The 20,679-nt window shown below is 38.4% G+C and overlaps 1 protein-coding gene across 1 annotated transcript in view; it reads left to right on the top strand.

Moving 5' to 3' along the window:
- The first annotated feature begins 254 nt into the window (after nt 1-254).
- SLC1A1 (solute carrier family 1 member 1) overlaps nt 255-20,679 on the top strand; it is a 43,398-nt gene continuing 22,973 nt past the window's right edge. Inside the window, exons 1-2 of the mRNA XM_083352558.1 lie at nt 255-566; nt 8,929-9,069. Coding sequence (XP_083208684.1) covers nt 467-566; nt 8,929-9,069 — 241 coding nt within the window. The 5' untranslated portion in view covers nt 255-466. The remainder of the gene's footprint in view (nt 567-8,928; nt 9,070-20,679) is intronic.

Below are 20,679 nucleotides of genomic sequence, written 5' to 3'. Positions count from 1 at the left end.
CTCTCCGCAAACAGGATGGCGCAAATGGAGCGCAGGGCAGCCGGGCAAGGGCAGGGCGGGCGCCTCAGCCCGAAGGCGGCAGAGCGCGGCCGAGGCGAGAGAGAGAGAGAAGAGCGCGCGCGCGCACCAGAGCCGCTTCTCCGCCTCTGCGTCGAGCAGCCTCAGACAGCAGCGGCGGCGGCAGCAGAAGCGGACGAGACCCGCAGAGCTGCGAACGCGCCCGGCTGCCGCGAGCACGGCTGAAGACTTGACGGCCCCACGCGCCTCCCCAAACACGCGCCCAGACATCTCCGCGCTGGAACGCGACGGCAGCCCGGGGAGCGCGAGCCGCAGCCTTGCCGCCGTTGACGCCTCGGCCCCTCCGCTCCTCCACCTGCCCTCCGACGCCGCGCCCACGGATCGCTCCGGGTCCCGCCAGCCTCCCGCGGCAGCCTCTCTTCGGCGACAGCGGCTAAGCGGAGACACCATGGGGAAGGAGCCGCCGGGCAAGAAGGAGGGATGCGACTGCAAGCGGTTCCTGAAGAACAACTGGCTGCTTCTCAGCACCATCCTAGCCGTGGTTCTGGGTGAGTCGCGGGGAGACCCTTTGGGAGGGAAGGGCGGGCGGCGAAGGAGATTCCTTGAAAGACTATGCAGGCTGGACGTTTCCCTCTGGCACTCCGGCTGAAGAAGGGCTAGGGCTCTTGGGAGCAGAGGAAGATCAGTTAGCAGGCTGGGAGGGTTAGGCTGGCTGAGGAAGAGGTGCCCGGGTGGTGATATCACAGTCCGTATGCAGGACGTACATTAAGGAAAGTTCATCAGTCCTGTTGCAATTTGTGGACAAAACTAGATTCTTCGTTTTAAGGACCCAGATTGTTGGGGGCAATTAAGCTGACTTTGTAATAATGCCGCTTGGGGGTGTGTGTGTGAAAGCCCTAACAAGCAGGCATATACATAGAATGAAGGCTACTGCTAAGCTTGTAAGCCGCCCTGAGTCTTCGGAGAAGGGCGGGATATAAATGGAATTTTTTTTAAAAAAATATCCAAATTGCCGGTAATGGTGAAATACTACCAAGCACTGAAGAACTAGTTCAGCACCGCCCTCTGTAAAAGTTGTTCAAATTAAGAAATCACAGCACTTAAATGGCCAAATCTTTCTGGTCTGCTTAGAGATGATTCTAAAGCTATCTGTTTAGAATTGTGTCCCATAGAGTTCAACAGCTCCATGTCTACCTTGGTGTCAGGTGTGATCCAATTTAGAAATGGAAACCTTTTCACAGGACTAGTCCCATTGCTGTTAGTTAACTGAGTACCGTATGTTTATCTAAAGGAACATTCCTTTCTGTTAAAATGTTTCTGCCTTCCCCCAGTCTTTCAACTGTGGGTCATGTTAATGATAAAATTACGAAGGTTTCGGATCCCTTCCGATGTTTTAGAAATGCCTTCTCTAATCTAAAGTGAAACTGGATGAAATTTGTTTTTGGCTAAGTAGATGTAGTAGGGTTGTCAGTGGTGAGAGATTAACTGTGTTTATTTAGAAACAGGTTGTTCTGTGTCTAGTAGCACTTATACCCAAGTAGGACTGCAGAAACCTAAGCAGCAGCATCAAAGTGAAGTTGGTTGTGTAAGATAGTCAGGGTGGATCTAGTAGTTCCTATTTGAAAGGAGGGCAATCAAGACATTGGAAGGCAATAAGCTGTTGGAAAAACATCACAGAAGTAGGTAGTAATGAGCCACTTCCATATTGGCAAGAAAACAATAAATGTCCTTATTTAGTCACTGGGAACATGACTTGAGAATATCTTTAGCTTTTACAAACCAAACCAATGTTGGGAAGAAAATAGATAAAGGAGTATGGTCTCTCTACCATCAGCAAGATAATTGTCTGAAGGTGTAATAGAATGAGACAGTATTTGGTGTGGTGCAGTATTTTTCAATCTTGGCAACTTTTGGATGTATAGACTTCAAATCTTCCCCTGTCAGCATGCCAAATTTGCCAAGTTTAGTATGGAAGATGAAGTCAGCAAAAGAAAGCAAGTTTGAAAATGCTTTCTTTATGGGAGATGCAGTAAAGCAGCAAGATGGAATATTTTTCACCCCCTTCATTATAAGGCTCCCTCCTCCCCTGCGGTCATGTGGCCCAGAGCACAGAATTGGCAATCTGTGTTGTGTGCATACTCAGAAACATTCACTAATGCAACTCAGGAGGAATGCAGAAACTCAGAGACAGCCTATGCACTCCACTGTGATTAGACCCTCACACATGTGCAGAGATTCAATATACAGTATTGAATTAGTTTGCAACACACAACATTGTATTTGTTTATTACGTGGAAATGTATGGCTGCTGATGGTAAAGGAGTTGAAAAGCTTTCAAGAAATCATGGTTGGAATGCTTTAGGATGTAGGTGACCAAAACTTTCATCTACTTTCCATTCCTGAAAATGGTGCCATCACTTTCTATGCTATCCAAGCCATATATAGCACAAACTGGTTTTCCAGCGTGACTGACTACTAGAGATAGATGCTTATTTTCGAATATACCATACAACTAATTTCAGTTTAGATTTCCCCAAATATTTATTATTTATTTATTTATTTGTGTGTGTGTGTGTGCGTGTGCGTGCACACACACACACACTCTTGGGACTGGGGCATTAATTACATACTTATCCATCATATTACTACTTTATGAGAAATGCAAAATTATGAAAAGTTCAGAAAAAGGAAGATAATAAGCCATAATAATGATGTCATGAAGTGGAGAAAGAAATAGAAACATACCAAATCTGCCTTATACTGACATATACTGCGCCATACTTTTCTACCTTTACAAACTAACTTTGTTTCATATACTACTTCATACATTGCCTTTTGTTCTTTAAATGTCTTACTTCTTTCTTTCAGGGTATCTTATTAATCCCATCCAACCATAGCTTTTTGGTCTTCCCTTTATATATTTGTTTTACATGTTGACCCTCATTTGTTCCCTCTGTATGGAGGAAATCTCCTGAAAGTACATTTTTCACACTGGTCACTTATATTTATATTCAATTCCCATTCATTTATTATTCATTCTGCTTCTTTTACTACACACACTTCTTACCTAACCCTTCTCATTGTATTCAATTTATTTTCACATTTTTCCTGAGATACTCAATTCTCAGTTCTATATAGCAAAATGTGTAGAAGGAGAATTTTATTCTCACCACTTTTTACTTCTGTTATGAAATATTTATTCCTCACAACAAACTGGTATTTGTATAGTTTTAAATTTGTCTCTTTTCCCAACTTTGTAATAATGCCGCTGGGGTGTGTGTGTGTGTGAAAGCCCTAATAAGCAGGCATATACATAGAATGAAGGCTACTGCTAAGCTTGTAAGCCGCCCTGAGTCTTCGGAGAAGGGCGGGATATAAATGGAATTTTAAAAAAAAAATTAATAAATTTGCTCTTGTTTTTCACCACATATATACAGTATAATTTCATTTCCCCTGTCTTATGCAGCTACCTTTATCTTTAATGTTAATTTCAAATCTCTATTGCTCACTACATATTATTTGTTCAACATTCCCTATAAATCATTAGTTTCTTAGCTAAGAATCTTTGCATTTCCTTATCATGGAATTTGTTCTCATTCATGTTTTATTTCCATCATATGTTGCTCTCATCTTCAGCCATCAACATTCAACTTCATAGTCAGGAATAATATTCCTTAATACAAGCTCATCCACTTTATCAAATGCTTTATCATTTTTTTTACTAAGATGGTAAACAGCAAACCACACTTCCCTAATTTTGTTTATAGTCAGAATACTGCCATCAAATATTATTCCCTCTTGGTTTTTGCATTCTTTCCCTTTTTGTAGTGGAACAATTATTCTGAACTATCAGTTACTGGGCACAGATTCAGAGTTCACATGTATCTTAAATGTTATACAGTCTGTTTCTAAGTAATATCCATTTTTTACATCTATATAGGCTACACCTGCAGCCTTACCATTTTTTTAAAATTCTCATGGCATTTATAACTTCCATTTCATCAATTTTGTTCTTGGATATATTGTTCTCATTCCCTTACCTAGAACATTAGCATTCTTTCATTTCATTATCCTGTACCATTTCATCACATTTAGTTTTAATTCCTTCATTCTTTTGGAGATTTTTTGTTTTACATTCACTCACATCTAAAATTTTTGTTTCACTCTGCATTTTAATGCACCTTTTCCTTACTGTTTTTGAATTCATTGCTTGCAACTATTTTACACAAACATACACACACACTCACACACACACAAAATGTACTTTATCTTTCAGTTTCCTTTTTGGCAGAATTATTCCCTTACATGTATTTTTTTTTCATCCATAGCCAATATCACCAAAATAACCAAGCATTATATTCATATACTGAAGACTTGTTTTAATGAATCAATTGCAGGGATGGTTTTCCATTATTAACAAATGTCCAGTAAATCAGCATGACATTACAGCAACAACTGGGTGATTATGAAAAATCATACAAATTACATAATTGTGACAATTTACATTATTAAGGAAATGACACAAATTGCAACAAATAAGAGTTTGGATATGTGCAAAGTCTATTACATCAAGGTCCCATGTATCATAGTTTCATTATATTTCCTGTTAATTTTCTCAAACAGAAACATTTTTATTTGAGTAGATGTGCAATGACTTATTACAATCAGCAGTTGGTCCCATTTTTCTTCTCAAAAGCAAAATACTTTGGTCTGGCAAAAATTATTTTTAAGGTAACATACAAGCAAAGCCCCATTTATTTAAATGGGAATGTAACTTTTTGTAACTCAATGTATTATGAAATCTGCAAATCTGTCAAATTTCAACTTCACCATACTTCTTTCAGACTAAAACTCAAAATATTGTTTATTCTTTATTTCCTTAATGTTAGTGAATAGCAGCTTAAAGTGAGTTAGTTGAACATTTTATTTTCCAGATGCAGAGTGTGCATATTAAGTGTGCACTGATGTGCAACCTCATGTCATTATCATTCTCACTATGTTCAAAAGGATTTGCTGATACATCTATGAATACATTTGATTTTTGCAATACTTCATTGCAAAGTATAGTGTAATGGTAGATTTCAAAAGGATAAATTGGCCAATGATAGCCAGGCACCTCCCTCCTCTATCTTTCAACTAGGGATATGAAGGCTTGAAAAGAATCAGGTTCTTTCCAGTGATGAAAGCCTGGAGAAAAAAAACACACAACTCATCTTCTGTCTACTACAAAAAGTTTATAGTTAGTCCTCAGGTAGTCCTCACAATTGGGATTAGAATTTCCATTGCTAAGCAAGATGGTTGTTCAACAAGTCATACCCAATTTTATAACGTTTTCTGCTGTGACTGTCAAGCAAATCACTGCAGTTTTTAAGTGAATCATGTGGACATTAAGCGAATCTAGTTGCCTTCATTGACTATCCCAAATGCAAATAGTGACCACATGACTCTAAGATGCGGCAAACACCCAAAATTTGATCTTGTGACCATGGCAAGGCTTTAATGGTCATAACTTCAAGAACCAGTCATAAGTCACCTTTTTCATTGCTGTTGTAACTTTGAACAGTTGTTAAACAAATGGTTGTATATCAAGCTCCAGTCAGAGTTTGTTAAATTCTTCCTGGAAATAAAAGAATCCTCATTGACCCCAAATTACAATATTGAAGTTGCCTACAGGTTTTTGCCTATAGTGTGCTGAATGCACTTCTCCAAAGATTTATATACAGTACCCTTAACATAATTGAACTACAATGTTTCGAGGGGCATTTGTCTAATTATACAGAAGGAAGGGAACAGAAAACAGAAATATTTAATTGCAGAGTAGAAAATACATTCTTTAGTTATATAACTATATAAACAGTCATAGAGTTCCTAAAAACAAAATATATTCAGAAGGAATTTACTAAAAAATAGGTGTTTATTCTGCATATAATCTTATACTCCTACACAGGTAGTCCTCGACTTACGACTATAATTGAGCCCCAAATTTTTTTGCTAAGCAAGGTATTTGTTAAGTGAGTTTTGCACCGTTTAACAATCTTTCTTGCTAAGTGTTAAGTGAATCACTGCAGTTATTGTTAGTAACACAGTTGTAAAGTGAATCTGGCTTCCCCAATGCTTCATCCACCTTGTTGTGGAAGATTTGACAATTGTAACTTTGGAAATCAAAGCATAAAGAAATTGGGATAAAGAAATTGTAAGGAAATACAGAAAATGGGGTGGGATTGAACGTGAGTAATTCAAAACTCATCTGAGACGTTCTATAGCTGTTTATTTTATTTATTTTATTTTATTTTAATTCCATTTATATACCGCCCTTCTCCGAAGACTCAGGGCGGCTTACAAGCTTAGCAGTAAGTTTACAAGTTTACCAGGATGTCAATTGTTTTCTTCAGTGTCTCTACTGTATTACTCCTTGTTATTACATTAAATGAGGTTTCTATGGCTCCTCAGGTAGATAATGCTAATCTCAAAAGTATAGCTGTTCAGTTTTTACTGAAAAGTAAATTCCTTGTGCTTCTTCTAGAAATCCAATGAGCAATCTAAACTTAAACAAAGGTTAAATCATTTGATACAATTTCTAAATATATTTCCACATCATGCATGCATTGTCATGGTTTCTGGTTTTTTTCATCTTAGCTTGCTTTAATTCTCATCCTTTCAAAGGCTTAACAAATCATTGATGAGAATTCTTTCCTGTTATCAGGTAATTCTCTAGCAAAGAGGAAACTTGCTAGAAAGTAGAAAGGGAAAAGGTGAAAAATATCGCATAGTGGGGAGAGTTATATTCATATCCTTATTGCATTCCACTTGGAAGAAGGAGGCTGGGTTAATTATTTGGTGATCTAGTTTTATGATCAACAGAGTGATATACTGTCCATGATGAAACTTTGATTTGGTTTACATTATCATAAAGAAGTACATATCTTAAATACCATGGTTTACCTTTTTTCAGAATCTGAATTAAAAGTATAGATTTCTTTCATGAAGTACAAAGTCAGTTAGATAAAGAAGTATTTAATAAAAAATAAGCATTTATAAACACAAAACTCCTATTCTTATGTTCCTATTTAAGAGAGAGTCAAGTCACTGTCATCTAGTTCAGTGCAAATATTAACAAAGTAGTTTACATTTATAGCTCTTTAAACAATTGAAACAGTTAAGGAAAATATAGGTCAGTAGAACAAACGTATGGTATAATAAAAAAATCAAGCTGCAGAGATGAAATCTGTGTGTCCATAATGGGTTTTCTAAAAGATATTTTGGCATTTTACAGAATTTATTCTGAGCTATTGCAGTTTCCACCTTATAGAGAGAGTTGGTACTGAATAAACATTTAGTTGACTGTTAAAACAGAGTTACATTTATTGAGTTACAGCTATCTGTTAAAGATAATAGTATGAAAAATCCAAATAGCAACACTTTAATTCATTGTGCCGGAATTAATCTGACTTTAAGCAAACATATATACTTAGGAAAATCCTATGGAAATCAGTCAAGAAAATTCCCAGAAAAAGTGTTACACAGTTGAAACTATATCTGTCTTACACATCTGTCCTGTACCTTTAAAACCAAAAATAAGTTAGCAGTACAAGTATTATCTATGACTAAATTTAGTTAGCTGGATCAACTCACAGACAAAGTGTGTTATTACTTAATGGCTGAGTTAAAAAGAAAAAAGAACCCCACAGATCCAAATAGGGGGTTATATGTAATTTCACAAAAGGTACATTAATCAATCCTCTAATTACATTATAAGTATAATGCTGTAAATTTCAGAGATTTCGGATGAAGCCACATTAAAAAAAAACCATACATTTTGGCTTAGCATATTGTCTGACTCCAGCTATTTTAGTAAACTTGGGTTCCTTTTATAATGAACCCAGTGACGAGGAACCCAGTCTTAACACCTTGTCCCATACTTCCTGCCAATGTATTTTTCAGCAAGAGACACCTACAACCACTGTTAAAATATGGTTCAATCAAACATGCTATTGTTAAATCTACATTCTTTAAAAATAGCCAGCCAAAATAACAAATGTTTTAAGTTAATCTATGTCTGTATATGTGCACACAACCACACACATACCAGTTGGAATGGAGATCTTAAGTTTAAAATCTGAAAACTATGAGATAAAGCAGTAATTTAAAGGTATCCTTAACTCTCAAGCTCTGTAGTTTGGCAAACATTACTTCCATCTGCCCCAGGCTACTAATATTGACGACTAAATTCTCTAATGGCTCTGAGCAAAACTCTCTGATCTCTACCACACATAAGGATCCAAATGGGTGGCAGGAAATAACACTCAATACAAATGATCACGCTAATCTTACTGCTCAGTAAACTGAACATTTGTATAATTCATTTCCCCAGACATAATGCCTAGGTCTGCAACCCGCGGCTCCGGAGCCGCATGCGGCTCTTTCAGCCATCTCCTGTGGCTCCCAGTCATCTGCCACGTGCAGTAAAAAAAAAAGTGGGACTAAAAAAGTTCAACCAATCAATTCAAATATGCAGGGTAGGTGCATATCTCACCTTGGCTCCACTCTTCAGTCAAACCCTGTTCTGTGCATGCGTGCATGTACGCACATGCGCACACATTTTTTGCGGCTCCCAGTTTTTCCTTTTGTGAGGGAAACGGTTCCGAGTGGCTCTTTCACTGTTTCAGGTTGCTGACCCCTGGCCTAGGTGATAAAGCATAATGGTAAGGCCATATACCTTAATTAAAAATTGTTCTTCATATATGAAGTTACGATCTGTGCAGCAAATGTTGCTGCCCCTAATAGTGTGACTGTTTGAGACTGAGGTGGGAAAAGGAGGGGGCAAAGTCACAGTCTTTAACAATCAATCCTTCATTTCCTTTCTCTCTTTTTATTAATATGTCTTATTTTGTAATTTATTTCACATTTTAGGAATAGGACTAGGACTTGCTGTTCGGGAATATGGAAAGCTCTCCAACCTGGACAAATTTTACTTTGCATTTCCTGGAGAAGTTCTGATGAGAATGCTCAAACTCATCATATTGCCATTAATTATATCAAGCATGATAACAGGTAAGAAAAATGGTGTTTGCATTTGTCTTTTTCTTAACAGAGGTTAAAAACTTATTTAGTTAAAAATATTACATATTTAGACTTGTTCCAGTCTGGTACTGTGTCTACTTTAGTAAACGTTTCCCAGTGAATCAACTTTGTGAGGATGAGTTGTGTTATTGAAAAGTATTAGAAAAATCAAACTCTTTCAAAGGCAAGTAAATGATTTCTAAATAATCCAAACAAAATCTTAGTCTAAATATCCAGCAGGTCTGAAAAGCATATTTCTGCCTTTTAAAAATATGTTGCTAATTGAGTCATAGCACGATTGTTTTTTTGATATTTTTAAAACAAGCTTCTAATATATCTTGTTAATTTGTTAAAGAAACAGCACATTTTACAAGAATGGGATGCTTGAGGAACTGTTACAAGTAGTCCTCAACTTACAACAGTTCATTTAGTGACCATTCAAAGTTACAATGGCACTAAAATAAGTGACTTATGACCATTTTTCACACTTACAATTGTTCTCGATGGACATCTGGTTAAAATTCAGATGCTTGGCAACTGATTCATATTTATGATCACATGACCCTGGTGTTCTGGAGTCATGTGATCACCTTTTGCAACCTTCTGACAAGCAAAGTCAATGGGGAAGCCAGATTCACTTAACAACCGTATCATTAACAACTGCAGTGATTCACTTAACAACTGTGACAAAAAAGGTAGTAAAATGGGGCAATACTCACTTAACAAATGTCTCACTTAACAACATAAATTTTGGGCTCAATTATGATTGAAAGTCGAGGCCTACAAAGTCTCTCTTTGTTAATATTTCCAATAAAATGGAATTTGACTATCAACAATTGAAAATAAATACTCAATGTAGAATAAAATCTGGGTTCTCTTCCCCAAATACTTAAAATAAGAACGCACTCAGTGGTAGAAATACACCCACACACTGAATAATCCTATTCCTGCTAAAATAACCAGGGACTTTAAGGTTAGAATAGGTTTAAACAATTAAGGCTTATATTCACAGTTTAACTTCCTCTTTTCCAGACAAGAAAAAATGGATTGGTAAATGGAGAAGATTAAAGCAGGGGTATACAAATTTGGTGGGTCTTTATTAGTCGCACATGACTAATAGATTGTACATTTTTACTTTAAATGGATTAATTTCAAGTAACACACTTTCTGTAGTGGAATGGGGGTGCAGTATAGTAAATTGTAACATGGCTTCTTACCACAAAGCAAGGAACTATTAGACTTGAAATAAACCTGCTGGATTCTGAGTATCTCCTACAACTTTGGTGTTATTTAACGAGGACAATAAAAATTCTATGTAATAAATTGCAATTTATGAAAACACAGATGTGAGAGAAAGAAAAAAGACAATATATAAACCTTGTGATTGAAAGCAAATTAGGAGCAGCATAACTACAAAATTATAAGGTTTGCAATATATTGCTAATCACATAGATGAGGGAGTGGACTCATTCTCTATTATCCTAGTAGACAGAAGGAGAATTGTTATTGTTGTCATTATAGGATTTAGAAACTGCTAGACTCTATTAGGGCTCGTGGGAGTTCACCATGTAAAACAATCAACAAATATTTTTGGGACTCAGTTGGCTAACTTCCTTAACACTAAATAGGTTCTAGCAGGAGGAACTGTCTGTCTATATGAGTTGTCAGCAACAGAACAGGTTGCCACATGAAGTGATTTGCTGGAGATCTTCAGAGGCAGAATGACCATCTGTCAAAGTTGAAGTCCTTCACTTAGCAGGGGCATGGATTAGGTGAATTCTAAGGTCATCTCTAACTCCACAACTGATAAATGGATAGTAATTGGTACTAATCCCACAAGAACTGTATCTGGGTGGGGAAAACCATATATAGTACAAAGCTGTCAGCAGAAAGAAAAAAAAATGAAGCAGAAAAGCTATATAGCAAGGATGATTCAGGCCATGAACTCTAGTAATTCTAGAGTTGGGAAATCACAGAATCATGTATTAAGGCTTGAAGTTAATTAACAATGACTACTTGAAAAAAATATTTGGGTTGCCTTTTTGTAAATATTAATAAGAAACCAAGTCATTCAAATAAATGTGAATTATGGAAGAAAGCTGCCTATGAATACAAGATTGCCAGGGTAGGAACTAGAGAAAGGCAGGGTGTCCGTATGAGTCTCTAGAAATATATTTATGTTGACCCACTTTGGCACCTTTTAATTGGCAGCACTGGAAGGAATGTTTAATAATATATTTATCTTTTGGCAGCAGGAATGGTTTGTTTATCGTGAACGTAATTGCAACCTAAGGTTCTGCAGGCACTTATTTGTCAAATCTAATCTATTAAATCTATAATTTACCTTTACCACATAATCATATAGAATATTGCTGAAGTAGCAACTTATTGGTTTGATGATTTTATTCATTTTCCTTAAGTTGTAATGAGTTTTGATCTGAGCTGCAATTAGCACCAGCTCCTGTTCTTGCTGACTGAATAGAGCCTTTTTTTACTGTGTTTGCAGAGTATATGGTCAGTTTAATGTTGATAGTATGCATCCAGTAATATCCACATATAGATTTGTCTTTTAAGCTAGTGGAGTAAGGTATGGTATATGCTATAAAGACTAAGTTTTCTTGGTAGATTAGTCTGTCTCCTCTTTGTTTTGTAGGCTGGGAAGATTTTTTCCATTATTCTGAAGTCATTTTACTTCCATCATTAACATTACATGAATTAATTAACAATACAGTGTTTAGTATTACATTTGGGATGAAATGATGTATTGACTACTCACTGTAATCCAGCTGCACGTTCAAGTTTTGATTCCTCTGGAATTTGGAGTATTGAATATTGGTTAGCCTACCTTAGATTTTGAGATCATTATATCATTTCTGGGATTGTTTCAGAGCACTAACTTTGATACTCTTTTGTTAATAATGATTTCTTCTGTGATTTTCTTGCCTGCAATAAAAGAGCTGAGGCTATGAAATGATCTATTTCAATCCATTCCAGTTTGCTGAATACTAGAATATTTTTATTTACTTACTAACTTATTTCAGTGTTTAATGTTGATCTTTCTACTGTGAAAACTTGACATTTGCTTTAATTCATGGTTACATAAAGGGACGCGGTGGCTCAGTGGGTTAGGACGCTGAGCTTGTCGATCTGAAGGTCGGCAGTTTGGCGGGTCGAATCCCAAGTGCCGTGTAGCAGAGTGAGCACCTGTTACTTGTCCCAGCTTCTGCCAACCTAAGCAGTTCGAAAGCACATAAAAATGCAAGTAGAAAAATAGGGACCACTACGGTGGGAAGGTAACAGCGTTCCGTGCACCTTTGGCATCTAGTCATGCCGGCCACATGACCACGGAGACGTCCTCAGACAAGCGCTGGCTCTTCGGCTTTGAAACGGAGATGAGCACTGGCCCCTAGAGTCGGAAACGACTAGCATGCATGTGCGGGGGAAGCTTTACCTTTACCTTTACCTTTACCTTTACCTATGGTTACATACCAATGCAGCATTGAACTTTCCTTTTGCTTCTGGGCACATCCAAAGTACTACTCATACTTGCTTATTACTCCAGTATCTTGTTCCATATTTCCTGAACTGGTGTGGGGGGCTCATCTTTTAGTATCATGTTGACATTATCCTGATTCTAAATGCCCATTTATTATTTTGGACTTATTTTCTTCTTTCTTTTCCCCCATTTACATATGCCCCAAGCCTCTACAGTTGAGTGTTGGAAAAAGTTGGTGGCTTCCAAATCTGTATCAACCCTCATAGCTTTCAATGAACATACAACATATTTGCAGCTAAGGAGTTTTGCTGTCATACAATAACACAGATAAACACAAAAACCTGTAGTAAAAATGGTGTGGGGAACAGGAAGTTACAATTTAGTTGTCCAGGTTGAATTGCTAAGATGCCTGCTAACTTCTATCACTACTCAACTTGCCATAAAAACTGGGGGGAGGGGGAGGAAGCGTGAGAAGGAAACAGGAGTCTAAGAAGCCATCCACGAACCATGAGAGCCAAGGTCACTAACGTAGTAGGTGTCTGACAGTGAAGTGGACCATTTTCATAACAAACCAAAGAAGTATGATTGGGCAATGTGAACACTTGGTGGGTGGGGGTTATGGGAAGCTATCGTTAACTAAGCAGATTTTCACGTGGGAAAACCAGAACTGGTTTTGCTTCTTCAGTTCTGAGATGTGTACTCAGTAAAGTTTTATCCTTTATGGCATTTCAAAGCCTTGAAGATTCCTTGATTTTGAGATCGCTAGTCAGGCGGTTGACATTAGTACTTTCCTTTTTCTGTGGAGGGGATGGTGAGGGAATTTTTGTTACTCCAGGAAGCCTTGCCAGTCAGTGGGTGATGGTTTTTATATACTTCCAAGCCAATCAGATGGAGGAAGGACATGTTCTTTCCTGGCTTTCAACATTCCAGTGTTGGCAGAGGTGAAGACAATCACAATGGCAGCTTCAAACTGGTTTGGAGAGGTTAAGAATAGACTCAGTGTTGTGTGGAAGTGGCCATCGTCTAAAGTAGCAATGGGCAACTCATGGCGTAAAGAATCCTGACTGCTTTTCTACCAGATCAGGTTGTTTTTTCTTCTTCTGCTAATGTAACTGTGAAACAAGCCTTGTTAAACAGGATCAGTGGGAAAAGGTCTGTCTCCCTTAGTGGTCCTGCTCAAAATTCCTGGTCTCCTAAGCAGCAAATGAGAAACATCTTCTTTGCTTTCCTCTATTATTGTCTAAGATTGCAAGTTTCCTGCTTCTACTAGTAACAGGATTGTGGGAAGGGAATGGGTATGTGTGGATATTTGTAGATAGGTGTATATCCTGTCATCCAATGCAGCCATTACGAGGCATATTATTTAATTTTTAGATGTTTTTAAAAGGTAAATATTTTGGAAAATTGTGGACAAACTATTTTTTCTTTGTTTTTTTTACAAAAAGGGGAAAACAACTGTCTTAGAAGAATTCATTATATTTTACTAGCCAGATTCATTGTTCAAAAGACAGAAAAAGAGTTCCTCAGATTCATTAACATTTGATCTTCAGTTTCTCACATTTAGACACTGTTTTTTCATCTTTATGAAATCCTTTCCTTTAATATATAATTTCCTTTAAAATTTCTGTTTGTTTTTATATCTATAATTTGCATAACATAATTTAAATGCTAATATTGGGACTTACAATTTCCAAACAGCACTATTTGATACAGTGTTAAAATCAGAGTCTAATAAAAACTCCATTGTAAGATAGTTAAATGTTCAAAACTCTTTTGCTGTGGGTCACTTCCACCAACTGAACTGACCAAGCTAATTTCTGGCATATGTCTAAAACTCATACACTTTTGAAGTTTTGGGCAGGTTACTTTAATGTTGTTGTCACCTCGGGGGCTACACAGTGGTGGGATTGAAATATGTGAACAACCGGTTCTCTGTGTGGATGCCACTTCCGGAAGTCCTTTCTGGGCCTGGGCAACAAAAAATTAGCTACCAGTTCTGCCGAAGTGATGCGAATTGGCTGAATCCCACCACTGGGGCTACAGGACCGCTATTCTAAGCGTTTAACTCCAAGAAGATTGACTAAAACAGGCTTACTCTGAGTCCCTTCTCTTAGGTCAGGGGTAGGCAACCTTGGCTCTTTTATGACTCCTGGACTTCCACTCCCAGAATTCCTGAGCCACCATAGCATAGCATAGCTGGCTCAGGAATTCTGGGAGTTGAAGTCCAGGAGTCATAAAAGAGCCAAGGTTGCCTACCCCTGTCTTAGCTGGTCAGTGTTTCTCAATCTGAGCAACTTTAAGATTATAGAATTTAACTCAGGCAACATGCTGGCTAGGAATTCTGGGAGCTGGTCCATGCATCTTAAAGTTGCCAAGGCTGACAAACACTGTCTAAGGACCCCTATAAAGCACCTAAGAAATCAAATATTTTCAGTCTCAGCCCTCTTCTTTGGAATAGTTTATTTCTCAAGATCAGATGAGCCCCCATTCGGCTGAGTTTTAGGAGAACTGTACAAATTTGGCTTTTTAAGAAAACCCTGCAAGGAAATCTGATATATGTTGGAGCCTCCACCCTCGGTTTTGTTTGTATTTTTAATATTAATCATAGTCTTCATTTTTATGTTGTTTTTTCTTTCAGTTTCCACTTTTCCTAAATTGTTTTACTATTGTCATCATACTGTAGAAAGTATTTCTGGGATGGAGTAGCATATAAATCTCTCTCTCTCTTTTTCTCTGACATGTGTATTTTGTGTTTGTGTATTTCAAATCTATGAGAGGTATGTGTGCATGCACACACACTTTAGGTAGATAGATAGATAGATAGATAGATAGATAGATAGATAGATAGATAGATAGATAGATAATAGATAGATAGATAGATAGATAGATAGATAGATAGATAGATAGATAGATAGATAGATAATCTTTATTGTCATTTTTTTATTGTGAGCACACTGGCACACATTAAAAATGAAGTTCTGTTGCCTGCTCTCAAAAGTGTACACATGCATAACACATATATAAGCATGCTATAAACAATATATGTATATACTTACACCCTTACATGTAAATATATATAAATATTCATCACTGTCCATCTTGAATACATAGTAGAAAGAGGAAGCTTGAGAGATCATAAGGTTAATACTGTATGAAACAAAACTGTGACTGAATTTCGATGTTCTGCTTTGGATACCATGAAGCCTCCTCCCAGAAAGTAACAATGAAACCTTTTGAGTCAGTGTTGACATCTAGCAACTGTCTGAACATGTCCCTGCAGTTTTCTTGGCAAGGTTGTTTTCAGAAATGGTTTGTCACTGCATGTTTCCAAGAGCTGAGATTGAGTGACTGGCCCAAGGTCACCTGGCTGGCTCTGCGCCTAAACTGGGACCGGAACTCGTGGTCTTTATCTTTCTTCCTGACACTATAACCGCTAGACTCAACTGGCTGAGCTTCACTTTTTTTGGTCCCCAGTTTTCTTGGTAGGTCTACCTCAGCTCAGCCAGAGGACATCTTCAAAAAGCTTGCTTTCAAGTTGACTGGCAAGTGGGCAGTCATAAAATTGAATTAATTGATGAATTTCATTTCATTTCATTTCATTTTATTAAATTTGTATACCACCCTTCTCCCGAAGGACTCAGGGCGGTGAACAGGGCATATATAAATAGCGAATACAAAAATTAAAAGAGAATTAAACAAGTGCCCAGATAAAAAACAATAACAATATAAAAAACCCATTAAAAACCCTAACGTCCGCCATCAGGCCAGACCAGCTTGTTCAAATAAATGGGTCTTCAGACCGCGCCGGAAGGAGCGAAGGTCCGGTGCCATCCAGAGGTCAACCGGCAGTTGGTTCCAAAGAGCCGGAGCACCCACAGAGAAGGCCCTCTCCCTGGGGGCCACCAGTCGACATTCTCTGACCGGAGGCACCCTGAGGAGGCCCTCTCTGTGGGAACGCACAGGGCGGAGGGAAGTTGACGCCGGCAGCAGGTGGTCCCCGAGGTACCCCGGACCCATGCCATGTAAGGACTTAAAGATCATAACCAAAACCTTGAATCTCACCCGGAAGACAACTGGTAACCAATGTAGCTCGCGGAGCAAAGGTGTAACATGGGAGTACCAGGAAACTCCCAAGACAACTCTCGCGGCCGCATTCTGTACCAGTTGGAGCCTCTGAGTGGTCTTCAAGGGAAGCCCCATGTAAATAGCATTGCAGTAGTCCAGACGAGAGGTCACGAGCGCATGAGTGACCGTACACAGGGCATCCTGGTCCAGATAGGGCCGCAACTGGCGCACCAGGCGAACCTGGGCGAAAGCCCCCCTAGTCACTCTAAACAGACTTTCTTAATTGATGAATTCAAGTCTTACATGCTTATAGGATATATAAGTAAATATTTATATCTCTCTGGCATTAGTCACTGAAACGTAGTTTGCAAAAATGAGTCAGCCACTCTTGCTATCTAATGAGCTTCAGGTAATAGCTATGACTGTCAAGCTTTCTCATGTAGGAAAGAGAGAAAGGCGGTTGTGATTTTTCATTCAGTCTTGGCTGTTGGGAATTTTTATTTTCACTCAGACTGGTACTAAATTGAGGCAGCAGTTGGCCCTTTTATTGATGGCCTCTATTTATCATCAACTGGGGCCCATTTCACAATTATTTCTGGAAGAGTTACCTCCGTGGCTCTGTGAATTTTTTTTTACTAATTTGTCCGTCACACCTTTGTGGGGATTATAATATGTGTATTGATCCCTCACCAATGGCACAGGAGTTCTGTTCTTTAAAAGTATGGTCTAATTTTTTCATCCTTTGATTTATCATTGTCTTCAGTTGTTTCACATTCCCTGGAAGTACTTTTGTCCTTTTGGTCTTTCTTTCTTTCTTTCTTTCTTTCTTTCTTTCTTTCTTTCTTTCTTTCTTTCTTTCTTTCTTTCTTTCTTTCTTTCTTTCTTTCTCTCTCTCTCTCTCTCTCTTTCTTTTTTCTTTCTTTCTTTCTTTCTTTCTTTCTTTCTCTTTCTTTCTTTCTTTCTTTCTTTCTTCTTTTCTTTCTTTCTTTCTTTTTTCTTTCTTTCTTCTGGTATGGATGTACTACATGATTACTATGTTGAATGCTCACATAGCTCATTTTCAGCTTTTAGAACTGTCTTCACAGTTCTGGGTATTGCCAAATTTTTCTCATCCTGTCTCTTTCTTTTTTGCAAATTCTAGTATTGTGGCTTTTTTAGCTGCTTTGTTTACTAATAGCACCATAACGTTCTGGGTAGGGTTGTTCTTTGTTGTAAATTTATTTTGAGGGCCAGGCTTATCTACCACAGAAGTCTGCAACTGTGAAGACCAAAGAGTCCTGGTTAAATGTTCACAAGGAGATATGCACAGGCTGTGGACATGTGCAAAATAGTCTTTTTACCTTCACTCTGAACAGACTTTCTTTCAAGCTACTATTCAGTCTTGTGGCAAAGCATTATTAGGTTTCTTCCACCTTCTGTCCTTTTTTTCTTTTTCCCCTTTTTATTATACAGATGCTTCCTTTTTTATTATTATATTGTAAAATATACATAGTACATTACAATATTGAATTGGTTCAATATGAATTAACATTTATTGACGTTGTAATGTTTAGAGTGAAGGTAAAACGAGAGAGAAGTACTATTAATATTCGTTAAAATTTAAAGTCACTCTTAATGAACATGATTATTTAGGTGTTTCAGGCAGATTCGAATATAATAAAAAAGACACTGCAGATTGCATCGAAGTATTTGTTGTGCAATAAAAATTTCTATCTTAAACTGATTACTTAGTATTAAAGCTTTCGTTGTGTTGATATTTAGCATTCTTTGTGAATGTTTTTAAAAAAGGAAAGAAAAAAAGATGAACAAAGCAAATTTGACAACAATTAAAATATAAGGGAAAAAAGAGAAGGGTTTTCAATATCATTGTTAAGCTGCTGATACTCAAGTCTATGGGGTCTTGATGACAGCGCATGGTGAGCCATGATGTAAGGCAGGGGTGTCAAACTCAATTTCATTGAGGGCCGCATCAGCATTGCGGTTGCCCTCAGGGGGCCGGGTGGGTGTGGCCTGGGTGGGCGTGGCCTACTGGGTGGGCGTGGCTAGAGTGCTTAAGGCCTACTGGGTGGGCGTGGCCAGCTCTACATCGTTCGCATCAAGGGTGCCTATGGGGGCCTGGGCAGGAATGGGACAGATCTGGGGGTCTCTGGCAGAAGGAGGGTCTCTGGGCCAGGGCCAAGGCAGTGGGGGCCGTTCCCTCACTGTTTCCAGGGTGGCTTCGCGGGCCACATGAAACCACTTTGCGGGCCGGATCCGGCCCCCCGGGCCTTGTGTTTGACATGTCTGATGTAAGGTTTATTAGCTTTTGATCTTAAAGTCCTCTCATTATCACCACAAGATAAATACTGTATGGATAAAACAAAAATTGTGCATCTTTTCCACTCTCCGTTATATTTATTTTTATGGCTTCCATATTGTTCCAAATTCCTCTCCTTGCAATACATTATTGGGAGTTTGGTTGATATCAGTTGTACCTACAGTACTCACTGATTTTACAGCATGTTTTGCACATTTTCATTTGATGAATATTTGGAGGGCGACCAAGGAAACTATGGTATTACTGGTGCATGCTTTTCTTTTTCGTGCTTATATTAAAAAGAATAATTTCCCAATAGGTGTTTCCAATTCAAACCATAGTCAGGAACATGGCTGTTCAAAGTATTGTGTAGTTTCCAGGCCATTACTTTGTTTTGTATATTGCAGAGCTCATCAGTGATTCCCTATCTGGACAGAAAACAGAAAACAGTTCAAGCTCCTGATGCTTATATTTAGAGCCTCCAATCACAGGTCTAGGACAACTCGCCATGGCCATCTCACAGCAGCCATCTGGCCGTGGCCAACTTACCGCCGGGTAACACGCTGCAGGATAATTCCACCTGTGATAATACAACATGATAAATTTTGTAGAAGTTGTCCATTTCCACAAAAATGGGAATAATGTTGAAGAAACAGTGGCGTGTAACATTTATCAAGTTGAGTTATCCTGTGTGGAGTTGTCCCATGGCAAGTTAGCGGCAGCAAGATGGCCACGGCGAATTGGCTGCAGCAAGTTGTCCCATTCCACCAATCACAACACTCCACCTCCCCTTAGCTCTCCCTACAGCCTGATTATCCCCATGGCAGGGTCTTCTTTCTCTTTTTGGTCTTTTAGGAATCTGGCCTCAGAACTTTAGCATCATCTTCTTTCTTCCCTTTGCCTCTGGGAATATTTTATGTCTTTAACGAAGCCTAATGACCTTTTTTTTTACTAGCAGGAATGTGAGATCCACCACTGCCTTGGTGGAGCAGTGGGCTAATGCCTCCTTAAGTAACACCAGCTGCCTGCAATTAGTGCAGGTTCGCATCCCACCAGGCTCAAGGTTGACTCAGCCTTCCATCCTTCCAAGGTAGGTAAAATGAGGACCCAGATTGTTGGGGGCAATAAGCTGACTTTGTAATAATGCCGCTTGGGGGGGGGGCAAAAGCCCTAATAAGCAGGCATATACATAGAATGAAGGCTACTGCTAAGCTTGTAAGCCGCCCTGAGTCTTCGGAGAAGGGCGGGATATAAATGGAATTAAAATTAAAAAAAAAAAAAATTTACCCTACTGTCATTAGCACTGGTGGTTTGTGTGTATGCTCTGTACTGTTGGAGAACGTTGCTTTAAATATGCGTGGAAGCTGTGCGTCGTTTGTTTTGGTTTTCAGTATTTGTTTTATGGGTTGATAGGTTTTGAACTAATTTTATTGGGTAGAATTTTATATCTTTATATTTATGCTTTTCTTTTGAGGTGAATCCTGCATGGGTAAAGGAATGTAATAAATATTATTTTGGTTGGTCATAGTTAACCAGTTGTTTAGACTGGATTTAATATTTTTGTCCGGCTATCAAGTCCATCCCAAGGACCTGGAATAGACAGATGTGGATGTTTGATGATGTTAAAGATATCGTTGCAAGGATGTAAGCTTTTCCAAATAAAGCTGTCTTTTGCAATTGACTTGTGGTGAATTTGTCAATGCCGATGGTGTTCAAGTGTTGTTCCAATTGTTTCGAGATTACA

This window comes from Vipera ursinii (genome assembly GCF_947247035.1).
Source record: "Vipera ursinii genome assembly, chromosome: 2".
In the NCBI taxonomy this organism is placed as follows: Eukaryota; Metazoa; Chordata; class Lepidosauria; order Squamata; family Viperidae; genus Vipera; species Vipera ursinii.
This window is presented reverse-complemented; position numbering and strand designations above follow the sequence as displayed.